General features: G+C 40.5%; 1 protein-coding gene across 1 annotated transcript; it reads right to left on the bottom strand.

Moving 5' to 3' along the window:
• Positions 1 to 779: 779 nt before the first annotated feature.
• Positions 780 to 20561, bottom strand: GPR37 (G protein-coupled receptor 37). Its single transcript, XM_029924053.1, has 2 exons — positions 18838 to 20561; positions 780 to 2113 (listed from the first exon to the last, which is right to left on the bottom strand). Exons 1-2 carry the CDS (start codon positions 19858 to 19860, stop codon positions 1295 to 1297), a joined length of 1842 nt encoding a protein of 613 aa, XP_029779913.1. The 5' UTR covers positions 19861 to 20561; the 3' UTR covers positions 780 to 1294.
• Positions 20562 to 21295: the final 734 nt, after the last annotated feature.

Raw genomic sequence — 21295 nt, 5'->3', positions numbered from 1 at the left:
GAAATTGACAAGTTAAAAACAGAGAGTGATTTCTGGCCAGAAACTTGGTTTCCCTTCTATGCTTTGTCTGAAGACGGAGACATTACATCCATCACTAGGTCCCTGTCTCTGCCACCTGATTTAGACATGTGTTCTGCATGGCAGACAGGCATCCTACACAACTGTTGGAGCTTAAAGTCCCAAGTGGAATCTAATAATTCAAAGAGAAAGGATTTGTCTTTTGTTGGAGGCTTATGGAATATCAATTCCAAAAAAATTGAATATTCAAGTGTTCTAATCAAGATATATTAATATTTTATTATTCCACTACTGTACTTTCATTCTACTTTGAGAAATTAAATCACACAGATTTAACCAAGTTCATTTTTTAAATGGAGAAAAGTTAGAATTGAGAGTACTTCAAAAGTCAGTGTTCAGAGGAAATCAGATGACAAGTGCATTGTGTTTTAGTCCTCAATTCTGCCCATAATTCATAATGTGAAAAACTGTAGCTATATATGCTAGTTCAGAGGTTAATAATAATGATAAAAAAGATACTTTCTTCCTACTCTGCTGTCTATTTATTCATATTTTATAAATACTTGGAAGTAATTTTACATCTGTATCTGAATATTAAAAATACAATTTTGTTTGAACATACAATATAGTTGTATATGAATCATGCATATAAAATAGTACTATTAGGAAAACTGCTTTATAACATAGTGATTACCTGCCTTAAAGGAAAATAGAACTTTAAAGCAATAAGGCTGATTTTAAATTGTGCGTAGAACCAGTAATTGTGCATTTAAGGCAATTAAAAGATTTATTGAATCTCGGTTAAAAGTAGATTGACAATGACATTAAAGAATAAAGTATAATTTATTTGGTGCTACTTTGTGAATGCTCCTTAACTACAAATCATCTCACAATACCATATACAATATACTGTCCATCACAACTCAAACATAATAAAACCTACAAAATCACATGGCTATCATCAACATACACTGATTATATTTTCAAAAGAAAGAAAGTTAGCAATTAGTTAAGTTAAGGTGCAGTAACTTTTTTCAAATAAAATATTAGCACCATACCAGATAAAGTGATCTAAAACTATTGGCCTCCTCATACGTCTTAAATAACTAAATATAAACATTTTTTCAAAGCACAAATATTAATTTGCAAAATCAGTTCTACAGTCGTTAATATTTCTCTCTTTCGTTGCATTTTTTTTCCAGTAGGGAAAATATGAAGTAAAAACACAGGATATGAAAATCAAACACATAAAGCTAACCAAAGAAAAGGCTGTCCTTCAGCAATGAGTTCCAACAGAAGCAAAAGTGGACATTTCGCGGCGGATGGTACTGAAAGGTGAGAGTTCAAGTTCTGTGGTGTATTCGTTGTCATTGTCATCGCTGGTCACCGTTGAAGACTTCTGAATGCACTCATCACAGCAACAGCAGCAACACTCCATGAAGGCCCGACTGAAGGGCTTGCAAAGACAGAAAAGGAGGACTGGGGTGACACAGGACTTAAAGAACAAAAGGAACTGGCTGATGATGTACAGCAGGTCCATGGTCTGCTGGGAAACCCCCGTAGCCATGTAGGCAGTAACAATGTTGCAGATATTTTCAGGAATAATGCAAAACCCATATAAAATGGTCAGAGCCACTACCGTACAGTTCATCTGGCTTTCCAGCTGAATCTGCCGCTTATTCCCTCGGGTACTGGCTTTCTCCGCTTTGCGGATTTTCCTTGCAGTCACTAAAGAGCAAGTGATGGTGAAAAGTGTGGGCAAACAAAAGTAACAGCCGAAGTACCACCAGAGTCTTGCACTGTCATAGGTCAGGGCTAGAACGTAGATGGTGTCCGGTAAGTCAGGGGAGACCTTGATGACGCAGCGTTCCGCAGGCGCTCGGCCGCTAAACCCCAAATCCTCCTTGCTCAGCTGGCGGAGAACAACTTCTGGAAGTGCTAGCAGTAGGGCACCCACCCATATAACAGCAAGCTTGGCAGTTGTGGAAGAACAGTTCTCGATCATTTCATAGTACATCTGCACGTTGGTGGCTGCTCGGAAGCGGTCTATACACAGAGCGCATAAGGTGAAGGTGGTGACTCCGAGGGAAGCAACCTGGGGGAGGAACAGAGAATGCATTTACTCTGGGTGATCTCTGAAAGATCAAAAGACTAGGCGATAAATTCAGATTGGCAAAACAGAACGAAAAAAAAAAACCCACGAACAGAGCAATTTCCTGGCATGAGGCATGGTTAACTGGTTAGCCAGGTTGGTGATGTCTGCTGAATTATTGTAAAGATGAAAATAGGCAGGAAAAATAAAAAGAAAGAAAATAAATGTAGCAGTTCAGGGTCATGGAGTCAAAAAAATTTACAGCTGGAGGGGCGCCTGGGTGGCTCAGTCGGTTAAACGTCCTGCTTTGGCTCAAATCATGATCTCAAGGTTTGTGGGTTCAAGCCCAGTGTCAGGCTCTGTGCTGACAGCTCAGAGCCTGGAGCCTTCTTCCAATTCTGTGTCTCCCTCTCTCGCTGACCCTCCCTGTTCACGCTGTCTCTCTCTGTCTCTCAAAAATAAATAAAAAACATTAAAAAATATATATTAAAAAAATTTACAGCTGGAAAGATCCATAAGGATCCACTAGTCCAATACCACTTTATTACTGAAAAGAACGCAAACACCCCAAAAATTTCAGTCCCCACAAAAATGCCTGCCACCACAAGATGTAGATAAGGAAGGGTAGTTGAGTGTATCCCATTTTCATTACTGAAAAAGGTGACCATGTCTTCCAGCGTGGGAGTCAATAGCACACCTCACACACAACAAACATTGAAGAGCTTATTAGGGCTCCTGGATGCTCAGTCAGTTACACATCTGACTCTTGGTTTCAGCTCAGGTCATAATCTCACAGTTTGGGAGTTCACTCTGTGCTGACAGCACGAAGCCTGCTTGGGATTCTCTCTCTCTCTCTCTCTCTCTCTCTCTCTCTCTCTCTCTCTCTCTCAAATAAATAAACTTAAAATATACAAGAGTTTATTAGTTCCAACAAATGAGATGAATAGAGATTTCTCCTAATGCAAATAAAATATTTTAATATTATTTTCAAATGATACACTTATGGAAAACAAGAAAGGCTAAGTCTCCCAAAGTCACAATCAATGAAAACACAAATGCCCAAAAGGTCAGTGACCCTCCCCCTGTACACTGCATACTTGTCCTAGGGATGTCTGCAATTGCTTATGAGAGTTTCAGGTTGATTTCAGCCAGAGGGCTGGGGCCAGGTACCCAGGTACGCAGAGGTAGGAAACAAAGCTAGAGCCAGTGTTATGTGGGGATTAGGTCAAAGATCCCCTTGTGAATCTGGAATTCCCCAAATAGTGATATCTTCATGTGTATATAGAGAAAAAAAAATAAAGGGGAAGAGTAGAGAAACTTGTCTGCATTACATGATTTAGATCTAGGTGAACTGGAGATAAAAAAAGAAGAGCACATTCTAACCAGGAGCCCGAATTTACACTGGCCTGCGGCCAGAATGAACACCATCTACGTGGCTCAGAAAAACCCAAATTACAATTTTAAATTGTCCCAGGCACCTGGTAGAAGAAAATACAAAACCTCTCTGGAAGAATACACTTTAAAAGCAGGCCTCAGAGAAACCCACAGATAAAATTCAAGGGAACATGGGTTCACAATTAAAAATCACAATACTTAGAGACAATCCGCCATCATGAACTTCTGTGCCAAAAGAAGCAAGTTACAGAATCAGGCATAAAATGAATACATTTATCATGAAATAAGTACATGTATCAAATTTAAAAATATATGATACTCAAAGAAATAGGAGATATAAAAAGTACCCATGCAAAAAGGAGCCAAATACAATGTCTAAATATACCAGCCATAGGAAAATTTTAGATCAAAGCACCCTTTGATGCTGCCCAGATAGAGCACTGTATCCAGATGCACATGGCCCAGACATCTAACTAAATCAACAATCACAGGTTAACAACCAAAACTAGATACATTTTTTTTTCACACAGATACTTTCCCAGGAATACAAATGCATGTTCCTAATGTAAACATACTATCATTCAGTAGTCCATAAAAGATTTACAAACATCATACACTCTAACAGGGACACAGACATGTACTCAACACAAGCATATATTTATTGATATCGATTCTGTGCCAAACACCCTGCTAGATATTGGGGATACAGAAAGGAACAAGAAGCAGTCTTTCCCTCAGAGAGGTCATAGTTAACCAAGAGGAGGAAGGTAGTTCTCACAAGATGCACACGGTCGTCATCTGGGAGCATCAAATTTACTCAACTATTCAGAGGAAATTGAGGTAATTTAATGTTTAATATATGTAGTCATTATTTATATATTTAAATAAAGACAATGAAGGTAGAAGGTAAAATGTTCATGAAGTTTAAGATGAAACAGGATGTAAAAACTCCCTAGGTGGGAAGGATGTTTTGGGCTGTACCCTGGACACTGTGTATGTGCATGCACTCTCTTCTGTCTGCTAGTGGGAATAGTTAAGAGGCTCAGCTACAGGTCATACCTTGGCAAAGGGGCAAGGGGGAAATATATATAAATACAATGTTAATGTCTAATTTTTTAGAACTCAAAGAATCATGTGGAAAAAGGAAAACTATTTGTCATAAAAATTTGGACATTCAACACATTCGTTGTTTATCTGCTACATTCAAGCTGTCACTCTCCCGAGTAACGATGGCAACCTGCCTTTCGGATTCTATGAGAGTTGCAATGTCAAATTTCTCCCCTTTTTTACACACAACACATTAGTCAAAGTCTACTGGTTCTACCACAGAAAATAGGGACATGGCATCCATGTTCTGACTATTCTAATAACTGTTAGTGGAGACAGTCTGAAAAATGAGATATAATGAGGGGTTAAGTGTGTGAAAAGCAAAACTGAAGAAAAAGTATAACTCACAATCCGATCAGGGCAGATCAAGACTACATGGTTGAGCTTATAAGCACAATTCCTGTTGTACAAAATCTTCAGCAAGTTTTCCATACACACCAGTACAAGGACTATCAGTCCAATGTGACTGCCATAAAAAGTCACCTCTATGTACACCTGTTTAAAATTAACCTTCAGATTAAGAATGGTTCACCTTGTTGGCAAATTGCTCTTTCACCTTTGCCAGAGCTCCAGAATAATTCTAAAACTGAGGTTCCCCACTGTGCAACTATCTTAAGATCAGATTATTTTTATTTGATGTCAGTAACTGCCACGCTTTGAATGGAAACCTGAGGACTTACACTTTTCTAAAGGTCTGTATCAAACAGTAGTATTTAGAAATTGCAGTATTTTATTTTATGGATTTTTGAAACATTACATTTACTTAGTTTTTCAAATACTTTGATTCATTTCTCTAGAAGAATGTAAAACACAAGAGAAACAGATTCTCCAGCTATCGAAGGCACGCACACCCTGAGCAAGGCTTTCTGTGCCACCTTCACTAACGCAAATCTTTGTGCATGACACCCACGTACCTTGAGGCAGTCCACAAATAAAGCTGCGCAGGTTAATGCTGTGCATTCTTTTAAAATTATGAATAGCATTTCTATTAAAAGGAAAGCCTGGAAAAACAAAAACGCGAGAGAATCTGATGCCAGGCAATCTCTCAGAGTCTTGGAACATCTGTTTGCTTGGTGGTTTTCTATCATTCTTTACAAAAAACACATAACACCCAAGAGATAGCATCTTCCCCCCAGATTCATCTCCTTAATTTTAAACATAGAGATTTAAGATCTGAGCCAATTATCACAAGAGCTAGCATTTGCATACCTAACTCCCAGCCTGTTGCAAAGCATTTCATGAGAGGTAATAACCAATGAATGTAGATGGACATGTATTAAGAAGGGTGCGTTAGATTGCCTCTCCTTTGATATTTATGAACTGTGCTATATGGTCACTTTTAATTAGAAGATATTCACTTGCTAGAAAAACAAAGATGTTTTCTAGGTTCTGTTTATTTCATTGCACATGATAACAAAAGCCAGAGCAAATTTTAAGGAAAATTTACATGTGCTCCTACTTTTGCTCAGGAATTTGGGTGTTTTTTTTTTTTAAGTTTATTTATATGTGAAAGCAGGGGAGGAGCAGAAAGAGGGGAAGAGAGAGAATCCCAAGCAGGCTCCACGCTGAGACTAAGCCCATCATGGAGCTCATCCCACCAATCTTGAGATCATGATCTAAATGGAAACCAAGAGTCTGGTGCTTAACCGACTGAGCCACCCAGGTGCCCCTCTATATTGTATTTTATTTGCAGATGCTTAGTTCTTGAGCCATATTCTCAAAAGCTTTAGGACTGAGCACCAAATATGTTTAAAAGAACATATTTGATCTGTAGTCCTTTTGACCCGAATCACAGTTTGAGGGAAGCCTTCCATGTTTCATACACAAATTTCAGGAGGCTCCTGAACCCAGTTTCTTGTTGTCAAATTGTACTCCTCTCTGATAGCGTTTTCCTCAGTTAGGATCTTGCTGAAGCAGGAAAGTCAAGAGCTGGGGCCTCTGTGGAAAAGCTGCCCCAATGCAGATAGTGCCTCCTACATGGTTGCTGACAGCAACCTCGGCCCAAAGGCTGGTCCTAGATGTCTCCCTCTTACTGCCACTGCCTGCAGGGCTTTCACTTCAGATATTTTTCTGTAAATTCACCTATGCACTTGATTTTATGAAGTGCAAGAGCAAGAAAGGTACAAAGCCCCTGCTCAGTACTTTCCTAAATTATTTTTTATAAACATTTTTTATAGTTTTTGTTAAATTTGTGAGACAGAGACAGAGCACAAGTGGGGGAGGGGCAGAGAGAGAGAGACACAGAACCCGAAACAGGCTCCAGGCTCTGAGCTGTCAGCACAGAACCAGACGCAGGGCTTGAACCCGCGAACCGTGAGATCATGACCTGAGCCGAAGTCAGATGCTTAACTGACTGAGCCACCCAGGTGCCCCCACCCCAAATTATTTATAGAAGGATTTAAACATGTGTAAAGAATCAACTTCAGAAATTAGTTGATAAAAAGCATCTGGATCATGGGTGGTGCGCTAATGTCTGCTCTCTCAGATATGAAATCTATCCATGCGATTAAAAATGCAAAATGTTGGTATAACATGAAAAGATTTCTATCACAATTTTCAAATATATTTGTTTACTTACAGCTTATTAGAAATTCTACTGAGATGAATAGTGCAATTATATGCAATTATAGAACTGTATCATAAATGCTGGATCTTCTGCATTTAATGACCATATCTGATTGCTAAAATTCAATGTCACCAAGAAATATGCTCTTGGGAGTAAAGCTGGTAAGGGGTAGTTTTTTGAAGCAACATCCTGAGAGATGGAATGAGTAAGATGCAATCTCCTATTAATTAAACTGCAATGAGGGAAATAATTAACATCAACAAAAGCAGAACTGTAAACACTTCTAACAGACAAGACTATTAATTTTGAGAATGAAGATCAGAGAGAAGCTGGAAGCAAACATTTTTAACTATTTGGGAAAATGAGATATTGAGCATTTTGAGGGTGTTGGCATCAAAATACACAAAGAGAATCAAAATGAACAATTCTAAAATCTTTCTTTCAAACAGCAAAACTGTGCCCTTCTCCATACCCCAGAGAAGCAACTATAAAACTCCCTCAGTGCCTACCCAGTCCACATTCAGAGTGCGGAGGCTTCTGGAAGCTGCAGCCACCTACAGCGTTGCTTCGAGGCACTGGACAGGCATAAAGTTGGTACCTAAGTACTCATGTGGGAAAGCCGCAGCTCTGGCGCCAAAATGTCCTTCCCACTGTTCAAGTTCAAATTCAACACAAAAATATCAGGCCATTAGAAAACGTAGGCCATCATGGTCACTTTTCCCATTCCCTCAAAATGATAGGAAGAAAGTACACATGGATGCTTTATGAAAAATGGTAAGGATCTTCGTAGGAAGATCCTTAGCTATTGTCTTATCCATTGCTCCATTTCCCTGAAGTGTACTGCAGACAGAAAAATTAGAAATCATTTTGAGGGGCGCCTGGGTGGCTCAGTCAATTAAGCATCCAACTTCAGCTCAGGTCATGATCTCATGGTTTGTGGGTTTGAGCTCTGCATTGGGCTCTGGGCTGACAACTCAGAGCCTGGAGCCTGCTTCAGATTCTGTTTCCCTCTCTCTGCCCCTCCTCTGCTCATGCTTTGTCTCTCTGTGTCTCTCAAAAATAAATAAGCATAAAAAATTTAAATAAAAGAAATCATTTTGAATGAGAGTAAGCCTTGAAGGTACAACTCTTACCAAATAAATAGTATCTTTTGCTAAACCTTCTGATATAAATCGGGGTTGACAATGATGAGAGGATGGAAAGACCAATGTACTCCCAAAGCAAAATGTCTTTCATATGAAATTAAGTCTATATGCTTCAGTACAGAGAATACGCTGATTTTTAGAAAATAGGGAAATTTCTAACCAAAGTCATGACAACTGTACTCTAGCCTAACTTATATTTTACCTCAAAAAGATGTTTAAGTAGATCTATTTCTGTGCACTCCTTTGTATACAAGTAAGGCACAATACAAGGGCATTATTGTTAAGAAAACCCATTCATTTGGACCATGAATGATAATCTATTGTAAGTCTGTGGTTACAGGCCTAACAATCAGTGAGGAAAAAAGCAGGAGGAGCCCAGGGTAGAGTTTCTTTTGAAACTCTAAATGACTTGAGCTTGTATGCCTTTGGCTTCCTCCTGCATTTTCCATAATCTTTATGCTCACAGCACTTCAGGGCAACTTCTCCAGGAAAGAGACACTTCTTTGAACACCAGTCAGACTAGCATGTCTACCAGAGACTCTGCTGTGAATAAGATGGCCTTTATCAAGAGGTCTTCATTGCAGAAATCATGCAAGTCATGATACTATGGTAGTAACACACTTGCGCTAGTGTTTCCAACCCAAAACAGAGCAAGTAGGAGAGATCGGCCGCACCCCTTCCAGGCATGCGTGGATCTCTAAAACAAAATAAAGCTATTTACAGCCACTCTTCCACAGTCAAAGAGAAGGCTTTTTACCTTTATCAAAATCACTGAGATTTAATCTGATACACCTACAGATTATAAACATCCATTTATTTCAACAACACTCAATATATTTCATCTATACTTGATTCTCAATGTCATGAAAAAACAAACTATTTTGATGATATCACTATTGTCTCATTCTCCACCTCCCTCACTTTTGCTTAGGCTTGGTAACATCCTCTTACTTATTTTAAATACAATTGAGACTATTTAAAAGCTAACATATCACCCCCAAACTTGTGTTGATTTTATAAATCTTTCTTTACCTTTATAGTCCCACTTTGACATAAGGTTTCTTACCAATTGTAACTTCTGACTTCTGTAGCACAGTGCATTTCTGTGTACTATATATACACTGTATATACATATATACATATATGTAGAGGAGAGAGAACTACAACTTGTCTAAAATATAATTTCACTATAAATGTGTCGATGCTCATTAGTATAAAAATAACAATGAAGCAAGATTGACATCATTTATCTTAGGAGGGAAATAATCTATTGAAATCAACAGATGTTAAGGAATTTATATATTCCATGTTTATTCTCAATAATTAGAAATTCATTTCAAAATGTAATGTTTATCCCAAGCCCATAGGCCTTGGTATTATTATAATGTTTCTAATCAATCTTAATTTTTATTGTTCACCTAGAAGTGCTGATGAGTTTCCAAAGAACAGTAATGCATTTTCACCAATTTTCCCTTGTCCTTAGTATCATTATTTTGGATAACAGACTAAACTATAAACACATTCCTCTTCCATTTGTGGTTGGGTAATTATGATTTGAATGACACCAAGAAACCAGAAATATTGAAGACAAAATTTCTCTGCTCTTCACCAAATCTCCACCCTTAGTAGTCTGTTAAGGAAGTATTCTTTCTTCATTCAATCTTCCTTTAAAAGGCATGTTATCTCTACATCTCTCCTCTTGCGGTGAATGAGTTAACAGATCTTTTCCTATACATGAGACAGCTGAACCAAGGAGAAGACAGTGAAGGTAGGCGAAAAGGCACTTAGGGTGAGAAGTAATGAGCAGGAAGTAAAAAAATGGCAGCCTTGAGCACAGTCATAGACCTAATGAAAATGACTCATTCCAATCCTGGATCAAATCAGTGACCTTGGCTTTGTTAATGCTATGAACCATTCAAGTGTGCTGACAAATATCATTGAAAACTATCATAAATTCACAAACTGAAAGTATTCATCTCAGGCCTAAGCTTGGCACTGTGATTATTTCCTGTGTTTTATAGAAGTTTTATGGAAAGTCTGTATACCTACTTTTCAAATAGAGAGACCCCACATCTGAAGTTGCAGCAACCCCATTCTCCACTCTAGCTTGAAATTTTAGATGAGATCATCTCCTCTGGCACAAAGAATACCGTTCTAACTAAGATACTTAAGAGTTAGTCTTGACAACAAGGTTGGGTTAATTATCGGACTTTGGCAGGTGAATTCTTGGGAAGTTAAAGGACAGGAGGATCCCAAGAGTTTGGGAGCAGAAGTGCAATGCCAAACACAAATCTCACTGCAGAGCCTGCCTGTCCTTCTCCCCACACAGTCCATACCCCAGACACAGATCCCTCTGCTCCCAATGTGATGCTGTTAAATCTAGTTGCAGCATATGGGAAGAACTTCTAAAGGTGGAAACGTTCTATCAAGATCATGCAGTGGAAGGGTGAAAGGCATGGCAGATATACCTTCTCCTACTCAGCCTGGGAATCATAAACTCAGATCTATTTTGCTTTTGCGGGTATATTTGCTTCCTTTTTGCTGTTGAAGGATGCTTTGTTGATACAACTAGATATCTTGGTACTCCATGGGAACTCAGGATAAGTCCTCACTCAGAATCTTTCTTGCTTCAAAGATTAATCCAACTCTTGAGAAACTCCATTCTCTCTGCTACTCTGTCTATAAAAGGGTCTAAAGCATCTCCCTTGACAGGCTTTCTTCCTACTTCTCTAAGGTCAAATCAAATAAGAGGTAGTTTTTGAGATTTTTCAGAAGAAAAGGACTCAATTCTGTGTGCTATTATTACACTGCTAAAGAAATCATTCATTTAATTAAAATTTTAAAATTTGATTTACTTAATTCCTCATGGCTAATAAGTTCTCATAATTCCAAAGCAGAGATGGTTATCCCAGGTATTCTAAATAGTAATTTAATATTTAGGATAATTCTGTGTTCTAAGTGAAATTTCTAGGGCTGTCCTATCTGCCCAATTATCTTGCCAGTCATTCTTGTGGTTTCCTATCCCATGAAAGATTGAGAAAACAAGAAAGCAAGAATTAAGAGATTTTCATGTCTGTATCTCTTCATCATGGATCTAAGCTATATAGAATTTATACAGGTTAATAAGAATATGAATGAAAAATAATTAGAGGGAGCACAGTTTTCACTTGTATTTCTCCATCTTCAGTCCTAACTGAATACAACTGTGAGTGGAATCATTCCAGGACCCATCCCTGACCTTCCATAATACCTTGTTTAAACCTCTGTTTTAGGGGCATGTGGGTGGCTTAGTCTGTTGAGTGTCAGACTCTTGATTTCAGCTCAGGCCATGATCTCGGGGTTCATGAGTTCAAGCCCCACATCAGGTTCTGTGCTGATAGAGGCCCCCCTCTTCCCTTCCCCACTTGTGTGTACATGTATACTCTCTCTCTCAAAAATAAACAAATAAACATAATTTTTGAAATAAACCTGTTACAGCACTCCTTACACTGTAGAACATTATTTCTCTATAACTTTACTTTTTATAGTTTATTCTTACTTATTTTGAGAGAGAGTGTGTGTGCATGGGGGAGGGGTACACACCAGAGAGAGAGAGAGAGAGAGAGAGAGAGAGAGAGAGAGAGAGAATCCCAAGCAGGCTTCAGGCTGTCAGCACAGAGCCTGACTCAGGGCTCAATCTCAAGAACCATGAGATCATGACCTGAATGGAGATCAAGAACTGGACACTTAACCAACTGAGCCACCCAGGTGCTTCACCTCTTTAGAACTTTAAAAGCAGTAATGCATCTATGTTATCCATCTCTGGAAATTTTGCCCCTTTTTCTTCCATGCTTTCTACTCCCATTCCCACCTAATACGGTACCCAAGATAGTAGAAAAGACCGATAAATGATGAATGAACAGATAGTAAATAAATGAATGAATGATGACATATATGGAAAAGGATTATAGAAGATAATTAATTATTCAAATTGTTCTTAATCAGTTATGGGGTGCTGCTGTTTTATATATAATCCTTCCAAACTGAATGCCAATGATTATCTCAAGAAGGGGAGTAAAGAAAAATCCATATTTCTGTGTGTCTTCACTGACAAGCTTTAGAAAAGGATGGCCTTTTCAGTATAATCAATAGTTAAGGAAATTACTTAAATTTCCATTTGAATACCATAAAACATTTATTGCTATGTAGAACCTATATTCAGTAAACTTTGTCATATACTATTTATAAATAGCATTATAAATAAGAGCTCATTCTATAACTTTTTAAGTCTTGTCTGTGAAAGTCGTCAACTAAATATTTTTACTTGCATGGAAATGTAGAAAACGATTGTAAAAAAATTAATGGGAAGTCATAAAATATTTGTTAAGCACCATTCTCATACAGTGAGTTTATTTTCCCTGAGAATATTGTTAGTAACTTTCAAATTGCTCATAAAACTGTATGTTTCCACTTACCAGTCCATCGGAATACATAATGGCTAATCCACAACTTAAGCAAATTTACCATCTGCCATGATAAGTGTGCTATTACTTGAATGTGGGGTTCCAGGGCAATCTGTGTGGAATGGCGTACCTGTATGATAAATCATCTTCAGCTTCCAGTTTCCTTACATTCTTACCTGTCAGTGCCAACTACAGTCTAAGGTGATTAAAGAGCTATGTGTTTCACTCAGTTTAAAACCAGTATTTCTAAAGCCATTGGAGAATTTGGCTCTTTTCACCACAAAAGGTTGTAGATCTTTTGCAAATCATCCCTGGCCCAGGGGTCCTGGTGAGATGCATTCCCTTTATCCATCCTCTACTCTCACGCAGGAATCTTGCATCCCAGTAAAATAAAAATACAGTTCAATCTGGGATTATCTTACAATGGTTTGAAGCCTTCTTCCCTATCACACATCATGAAGGTGTGAGTTCTTTAAACTAAGGGGGAGCCATTATTATTCAAACCTTCCAATTAATGTCCCAACAGAAATAAGTATTTGGCAGTGGATCTGAATCAGATGATACACTGACTCTGGTTGGCTTCCATCAAGTAATGAGCAATGGTCTGTTCTAGTTGCCATATTCAGTGTCTGAAATATTTGGCTTTAATAATTTGTTAAATCCTTAAAGGAATAGTATGGTAGGAAACGCCTATACCATTCTTTATTGAAGTCCATACCCAGACCTCCATATCCATCTTTCTGTGTCTTCCTCCCTTTTTTCCCTCCGTCTCCCTCACCCCTCTCTTTCCACATACAACTATCATTTTGAGTATAGTTTTGTTTATTTTTTTCTACGGTGACTATCTGATAAACCAGTTTAAAATGATGTGACTATTAGGATGATGACCATCCACTCAGACTCTCTTCTCTCCTATCCCCTTTTCCTACCATTCCATTTGCCCTTGGTCCTTACAGGATTTATCACTAGGCCCCAAAGACATCAGAATCCTGGAATAGAAAGAGAGAAGTTATCAAGTACAACAGCTCCCAGTATATTCCCACTCATTGCAACATTAAATATGATAAAACTACTTTCTAGCAACAGACCCTGGAAGCTGGCTACTCTTATCAAGCCTTGTGCCAACAAAGTGAAATAAAAACAAGAGTTGAATGTAAACTGCAAAGATATGTAATTTCTGCTGAAGAAACAACTCCTATTTTTCTACACAAGTCCAACTTTCCCCAAAATTCCACCGTCTCCTTATGATTATGCCAATACTGAAGTTTTGGGGGGGAAAAAAGAACTATGGTAGAAGAGGGAAAGAAGGTAAAAGAGAAGAGGGGAGAGAAAATTTGTGAATACAAATTAACTGTGGTATATCTACTGCCGAAAAAAGTATGGAGATTTCTCAGATATTTAAAAATAGAATTACCATATGATCTAACAATCCTGCTTTTGGGTATTTATCTGAAGAACATGAAAATACTAACTTGAAAAGATATATATACCCCTATGTTCATTGAAGCATGATTTACATTAGCCAATATATGGAAACAACCTAAGTGTCCATTGATGAATGAATGATAAAGAAAATGTGGTATGTGTTTGTGTATAAATTTTGCAATGGAATATTACCCTGCCACAAAAAAAAAAGAATAAAATCTTGCCATTTGCAACAACATGGATGGACTTCAAGGGCATTATGCCAAATGAAATAAATCAGGAGAGACAAAGACTATATGATCTCAGCTATATATGGAATCTAAAGAATGAAAAAACCCGACACACACAAAAAACACAAGCTCATAGAAACAGAGAAGAGACTGGCATCTGCTAGAGGCTGGAGTTTCTGAGGATGGTTGAAGGGTGTCAAAAGATACAAGCTTCCAGTTATAAAATAAGTCATGTGGATGTAAGGTACAAATGGTGACTATAGGTAATAGTACTACATTACATATTTGTAGTACTATTTTTTTTTAATTTTTAATGTTTATTTATCATTGAGAGACAGAGAGAGACAGAGCAGGGTCATGGGAGAGGCAGAGAGAGGGGGAGACACAGAATCCGAAGCAGGCTCCAGGCTCTGAGCTGTCAGCACAGAGCCTGACGCGGGGCTCGAACTCATAAACTCTGAGATCATGACCTGAGCCGAAGTCAGATGCTCAACTGACTGAGCCACCCAGGCGCCCCATTACATTACATATTTGAAAGTTGCTAAGAAAGCAAAAAAGTAGGTCTTAAAAGTTTCATAAGATAAAAGAATGTTTTAACTATGTAAGGTGACAGATACTAACTAGAGTTATTGTGGTCTCATGTCAGTATTACACAGATATTGAATCATTATGTTGTACACCTGAAACTAATATCATGTTATATATCAATTATACCTCAATAAAAAATAAAAATTAATTGTGGATAAAATTTTAAACTAAGAAATATTAAAAATAAAAACACTGGATAAGGCAAAACAGATTACTATCTAAAAGGTAAATCATACATTATAAATCAAAAATAATGTATATGGGGGGAAGTTAACAAATAAAGTAAATATAAGACAGTAAAAAATGAAGAGACGGCAAAATCTAAATAAGAGGAGATAAAATTCAAATACTTTTTAGAAGTCTTGTGGTCAAGAAGAAAAAAATTTCATGAAGGGAAGGTTTTTGAGAAAGTTTAAACAAATGTAATTATTTATAGTGTCTTTTACCAATCTAAAACACTTTATGATTTTGAGAACATAAAATGTAACCTATATAACTTGATTTGATCACTAAAATAATCATGTTTGACAAAAGCACAAGTATCTCAGATAATTGCAATTTAAAAAAATTGCTACCAACAATTTGTTTTAAAAGACCTACCAACTCTGGAACGTACTGTTTTGGGGTTGTTTTAAGGTTTTATTTTTAACTCATCTCTACACCCAATGTGGGCTCAAACTCACAACCCCAAGATAAGAGTTGCATACTCTATGAATGAGCCTACCAGGTACCCTTGGAACTATTAATTTAAGATAAACAAGATGAAGCCTAAGAATATAAAAAACCATAAATTTCATCATATAGCAAGTGGTGCTAACTGGGCTTATTTTTTCTCTCCCTGCTGGATATGAAAACCTTCATAAAAGATGCCAAGCAGCAGACATAAAAAGAAAAGACTCCCTGGACATTCTTGCCTCTTCGATGTTTGTCTAATAAACAAACTTGAGACAAAGTGTCTGGCTGCCATGGACTAGGTATATATGCTTAAGATGATCATGTCTCCTCTCTGGGTCTCATGTTTCATCTTTAAACTCAGAGGGCTGGATCAGACTGCCACCTGGTTCTAATTTAACATGATCATATAAAAGCCACTGTAGTGAGGGCTGTGGTTCCCCCACCCAGTCTGCCTCCCTACAAAATTCTTCAGGTACGAAGTGCTGACCCCAACCTGGGACTAGTGGTGACTGACGGTTCGTAGCTGCATCCCTCTCTAGGAATTGCCCTTCAGAGAGATCCACCCAGCCCAAGGTTATGCCCCCTTCCTCGGAGCAACTTGCATCCAGTGACTGGTCCCTTAGGGGACATATAGTCTGGGCTTTCTTGCCTCAATTCAGGACACCATACAAGGCCCGCAGGCCCTGGAGCCCTCTGTGGTATCAGCTGAGGTCTCTGTGGGATTTGTTCAACTTGCCCCCTGCCCAAGCTGCTTCCTTCATTCCCTACTAGGTACTGAACCTAAGCACATGCCCCAGTAAACTTCCTGCAAAGCAAATCTCCACACTGGGGTCTGTTTTTTCAGGGATGTGAAATGGAACAGGCACGAAGTCTCTCACTTCTGGGAGGCAGAACTGTTTTATTTTGAGTTTTGGACTGTATTTCTTGTTCTCGTAATCAGGAGTTAAGGGGCTGATATTACCATCCAAGAGTTATTTTCATAAAACATACTGACACATTATAAAATTATCTCAGAAGAATAGGAATAGATTGGAATGTAGAAACACTACATCTTAAGATACTCATTCATTACTTTAACAATTAAAAAATGTATATTATAGTCTAATTTTTAGAAAAAAAAATGAGTAAATTTTTCCCAACCTTTGTTTCTCTAGGGAAACTAAAACCTAGTACTAATAACTGGAAAAAAAAAATATATATAGGACTGTAAAGAAGAGGAAAAAAATACAGAGCAAAAAATCCCAGTAGTTGTTTTAATAATAAAAGAAGTAAAAAAATAAACTTAAGAAGCAGTGAAATAAAAAATAAAACACAAATGAAAATACACATTTTTAAAGAATCCTCAGAGTTAGAGAGAAAAACAATGAAAAGACATACAAAGTACCATCACTCAAAACTCCTACGTCTCATTAAAACTAACCTAAGTTTTCATATCCTTTTCTGAATTTGGATGAGATTATTTTCTTTTAAAGTTTTTTTTTTTTCAAGAACTTGGGTAATTTTTCCCCCAGTTTTTTTCCTGTCTTCTTTATATTGTTTTTCCCTCTAATATATAAAGATTTCATCATGCTCAGTACATTTTAAACAAGTCAATACACTTTTCTTGGGGGAGGGGGGTAACTCTCCGGGTCACTTTATAGTTTACTTTTGTCTCATTCTTGCATGATTTCTTCTGCATTATTCAGGCAAACAATCAGAGAAATCTTAAATCTTGACCTTGAAGCTACGATTGATAGGGACATTTCTCTTACATGAATTCAATTATTTCCTCTGCAATTCAAAAATGAACTACCAAATAAATTAGATATTTCAGAGCTACTTGGAGCCTGGCAACAAGAGAAACCCTAGGTCTTGGTGAATAGCAGCAGCTGATTTAGCCAGCATGGAATGATTCTGCCTCTGATCCCTGCCAGGATAACAGAGGGTCTTATTTACTGTTTCTGCCCTTATTTCTTTTAAGTAGGTACTGTTTTCTGTTGACTTATCCCCTAGCTTTAGGCCCTAGAACAATGTTGAACATAGTGTCACTGGCCCTGGTGCCAGACAGGATCAGGGGCTCTGGAATATTTACAGTTTCCCTTCTTCTGCTTCCATAAATGAAATGGGCAGTCTGAATGGAGGAAATCAAGGGCCAGCTGGCTAAAAACACAACTGGCAACAAAGCACTTGGGCTCCTTCCAGGAGCTGGTGTTTAAAGAGAGGCCATTTAAAGAGCAAATTCCAACTACCATAATAACATTTCAGGACACTTGCTGTAAGAAGAAATAGTAAGTAACATTTTACTCAGAAATATTTTTGTTTCCAAAGTTTGGGTCCTATTATATGCCCTCTTCTTCTTAAGAAATTTTCTAGCCTTAGTGAATCCCTTAAAGTAGCCAATCAATACCCTAACAAATGACAAGTATATATAATATATATATAGACATACAAATTCTATGCCATGATGGCCAATGTGTTACTCTTGCTTAAGTTTACTCACACAAAGTAAATAAAACTGTTAAGAAATGGAGAAGGAAAAGGGGAGAAATAAAAAATGAGAATTTAGATGGGCTAGCACGGCAGACAGCCAAAGGCACTTAAACCAATTTTGGGAAGTTATTAATAAATCATGAAGCCAATTGACAAAAGCAGATTTCCTTTGTTAAATAAAATAGTATTTCAATGTATATATTTGAGAAAAAAATGCAATGATCTTCTTGGGGAGAAATCATGTTGGAGCCCTACTGGATAAACAATACATGCTTTTTCATTGTTGCTGAGTTCTGGTAATGACAACCATAGACTGGCCACTTATTAACCCTAGAATCTCTGATAGGTGCCAAATAAAAAATATACATATAAAGGTGATACGCAGAGAGATAAATTTAAAACCTAAAAAATTCTATACATTATGAGATCATAATTAATCATTTCATAATCCAGAGCAATGAGTTTGAAGGTGAGTGAACAAAGCTGCCTCTCCCTCTCTCTCTCTCCCCCCACTTCCTCCCTCCTTTCCTTAAATAATTGGCAAGAGAAATAGAGGAAGGTACCCAGAAAAAAAAAAAGTGAATGGGGTTCAGCAGCCAGGTAGGTGCATGGAGCGGCAGTTCTGATGCTATAAATCCCAGAAATGGGTAAAGCCAGCAGCTTGAGATCCCCCGGAAGGCATTACCTCGATATAGGGCACAATCTTGCAAGAGAAGTCCTCCAGCAGCCACTTCTTCGTCAGCTCGTGAAAGATGACAAGCGGAAGGCAGAAGAAGATGATGAGAAAGTCCCAGAAGGCCAGGTTAGCCAAGAGGGAATTAGAGATGCTCCGCATGTAGTAGTTGTGACACACGATGCACATCACCGCCAGGTTGCCAATGATGCCAGTCCCGAAGATCACCACAGACAAACACATGACCGCATAGGCGCCATAGGACTCCTGGGTCAGTGGGTAGAAGGGGTTCTTTATTCTCAAGCGTCGGTTTGTGCTGTTCCCCCGGCGGGGACCCCCACGGTCGTGGATCCCTTCGCCCGAGGACCCATTCTGGGCCAGCGCCCTCCCAGGGGGTGCAATTGTCCGCCATTCGTGCCCAGACAGTCCACTGACCGTCTTGGGTGGGGTGTCGTGGTGGGAACCCTGGAGTTTCCCGCCTCTCCTTGGCCAGTAATAAAGGTCGCTGGCTCCAAGTTCCGTCCTCACACTCTGCTCCTGGCTGTGCCCGGAAACGCCAGAACCTCTAGGACCCTTCTCTTTGCCCTCTGAGATCTGAAGAAAGAGTTGAAGAGCCGGGGGGCTCCCTCTGCCCAGAGTTCCAGGGGGCTCCTGACCCCGGGCACCTTTCCACCTCCAGGTTCCAGGCGGCCTGGCTGGAGGTCCCGAGGGTTTTGCGGTCAACGCCTCCGCCCCTCTGCCCGCACCTGGGTCACTGCCTGGAGCTGCCCTTCTGTCCCTAAAGGGCGCCGCGCGCACAGCCGCCCCCTGCTCCTCCTCCCTGAGCGCATGGGTTAGCAGGTCTTCTGCAGAATTTCCCAGTCCCCAAGAGTCCCTGTTGCGACGGTGGCTGAGTGCAGGTGAGCAGTTTTCCCCCAGGCAAGTTTCATTTCTTGGCGAAGAAGCGGACCCGAGGGCAGGAGAGGCAGAAACCTTGAGCAGTAGCAGAAGCAGCAGCCGCAAGGTGCGGGCGAGAGGCGAGCCCGGGGCCCGCATGGCTTGGCGAAGGCGCACCCGGCGGCCGCGGCTCCGGGTTAGGACCGACACCTGCTGCCCAAGTTGCTGCTGAGAGTTAGACACATGTCACATACTCACCCCCGCCCCGGCCGTGGGGGACGGGAGATTACGGGGAGGTTGGGGGATGGGTCTTGGGTCACAAACCCTCCCCTTCTACATCTCTCAGCAAATCCACCCCGTGTGCTGCGTATCTCTCCCAAGGTTCAGAGAGGGAATCGCTGCTCCCGGTGGCTGACCTTGAAAAGTTGTAACCAGCACCTGACTGTTGATTAATGTTGCCACTGGGAGATTCCCGGACCAAGCCCCACGTTCCTCTCTGCCTTTGGGTGGTTGCCTTCTTGGTAACAGTTGCTCTGCCTATTTACATTCTTTCGATCCGCTTTATCCAGTTGATAACAGTTGTCCTGCCTTTTTACATCCTTTCGATACCGCTTTATCCAGTTGTAAGCCGAGGTCGTTAAAAAGGGAGAAAAACAAGTTCGCCTTCTTCAGATGACTGGCAGCCACGATCCCGCTCCTGGCTCGCTGGAAACAGGTTGCAAGCAGCCAGACGCAGCGCTGCCGGCCCGGGAAACTTGCCCCACCTAAGCCCAGCGACTTGCGAGACCGCTGCTGCCGCGAAGAAGCGGGCTTCGAAACCCGTGGTCACTGTCAAAGTTGCTTCTCCTCCAGCTCAAAGTTGACCAGGGGGCGGCGCCGGCCGCTGGGCGGTGCGTCCTAGCGGAGAAGGGAGTCGGTGGTGGGGGTGAGGAGGGCGGGCGCCGCTCCTCGGTGGACGGTGCCGCGCCGGCGGCCGAGGAAGCTTGTTGCGGCGACAGCAGGCGCTACCCGGGCGGAGAGCGTGGTGCCTGGAGCCGCCGCGGGCGAGGCGGTGCATGGCCAGAAAGGGGGAGGTGGCCCGGCCTCTCCCCGCGGCTCCTGTCGCTGCGCGCGCTGGCAAGACCCAGCGCTCGGCTCCTTGCCTCCTCCCCCTCCTCTGGCTCCTCCGAGAGATGCTGGTTTGTGGGGAGACTGGATTCCCCGGTGGCTTACGACTCACTGAACCCACACACGTTTCATTCAAGCCCTTTGTAGTTGCTTTCACTCGTAGGAGCTGGAAGCGGAGAGGGAAAAGGGCGGAGGCGCGGAGCCGGAGATGGGCGGGCCACGTTAATTCCCCCGGTGTCAGAACCAGCTTGACAGGTCCCAGAGCCGGGTGGGGAGGAGCGGGCGCGAGACCGGTGCTTTCTCTTGGCGTCCGCCGCGCAGGGTGCGCATGCCCAGGCCGCGGCCCCGGGGGATTGGAAGGTGAGCAGCCTGCGCACCTCGTTCGGCATTCCCAGGGGATGAGACTCCAGAGAAAGGAAGCTCAGAGGTGTCTTTCGTAGAGAAGGAGCAGTTCCGGGAATGGGACGCACAGTGAAAATGTTCAGAA

This window comes from Suricata suricatta, chromosome 2 (assembly GCF_006229205.1).
Source record: "Suricata suricatta isolate VVHF042 chromosome 2, meerkat_22Aug2017_6uvM2_HiC, whole genome shotgun sequence".
Lineage (NCBI taxonomy): Eukaryota > Metazoa > Chordata > Mammalia > Carnivora > Herpestidae > Suricata > Suricata suricatta.
The sequence above is the reverse complement of the archived record's forward strand: the minus strand, read 5'-3'. Positions and strand labels throughout refer to the sequence as shown.

Excerpts from the sequence above, each read along its gene's own strand:
- GPR37 (XM_029924053.1), bottom strand. The coding sequence starts at position 19,860 with ATGCGGGCCCCGGGCTCGCCTCTCGCCCGCACCTTGCGGCTGCTGCTT. Across the intron at positions 2,114-18,837 it reads AGATTGTGCCCTATATCGAG|GTTGCTTCCCTCGGAGTCAC; the intron begins GTAATGCCTTCC and ends TTCCTCCCCCAG.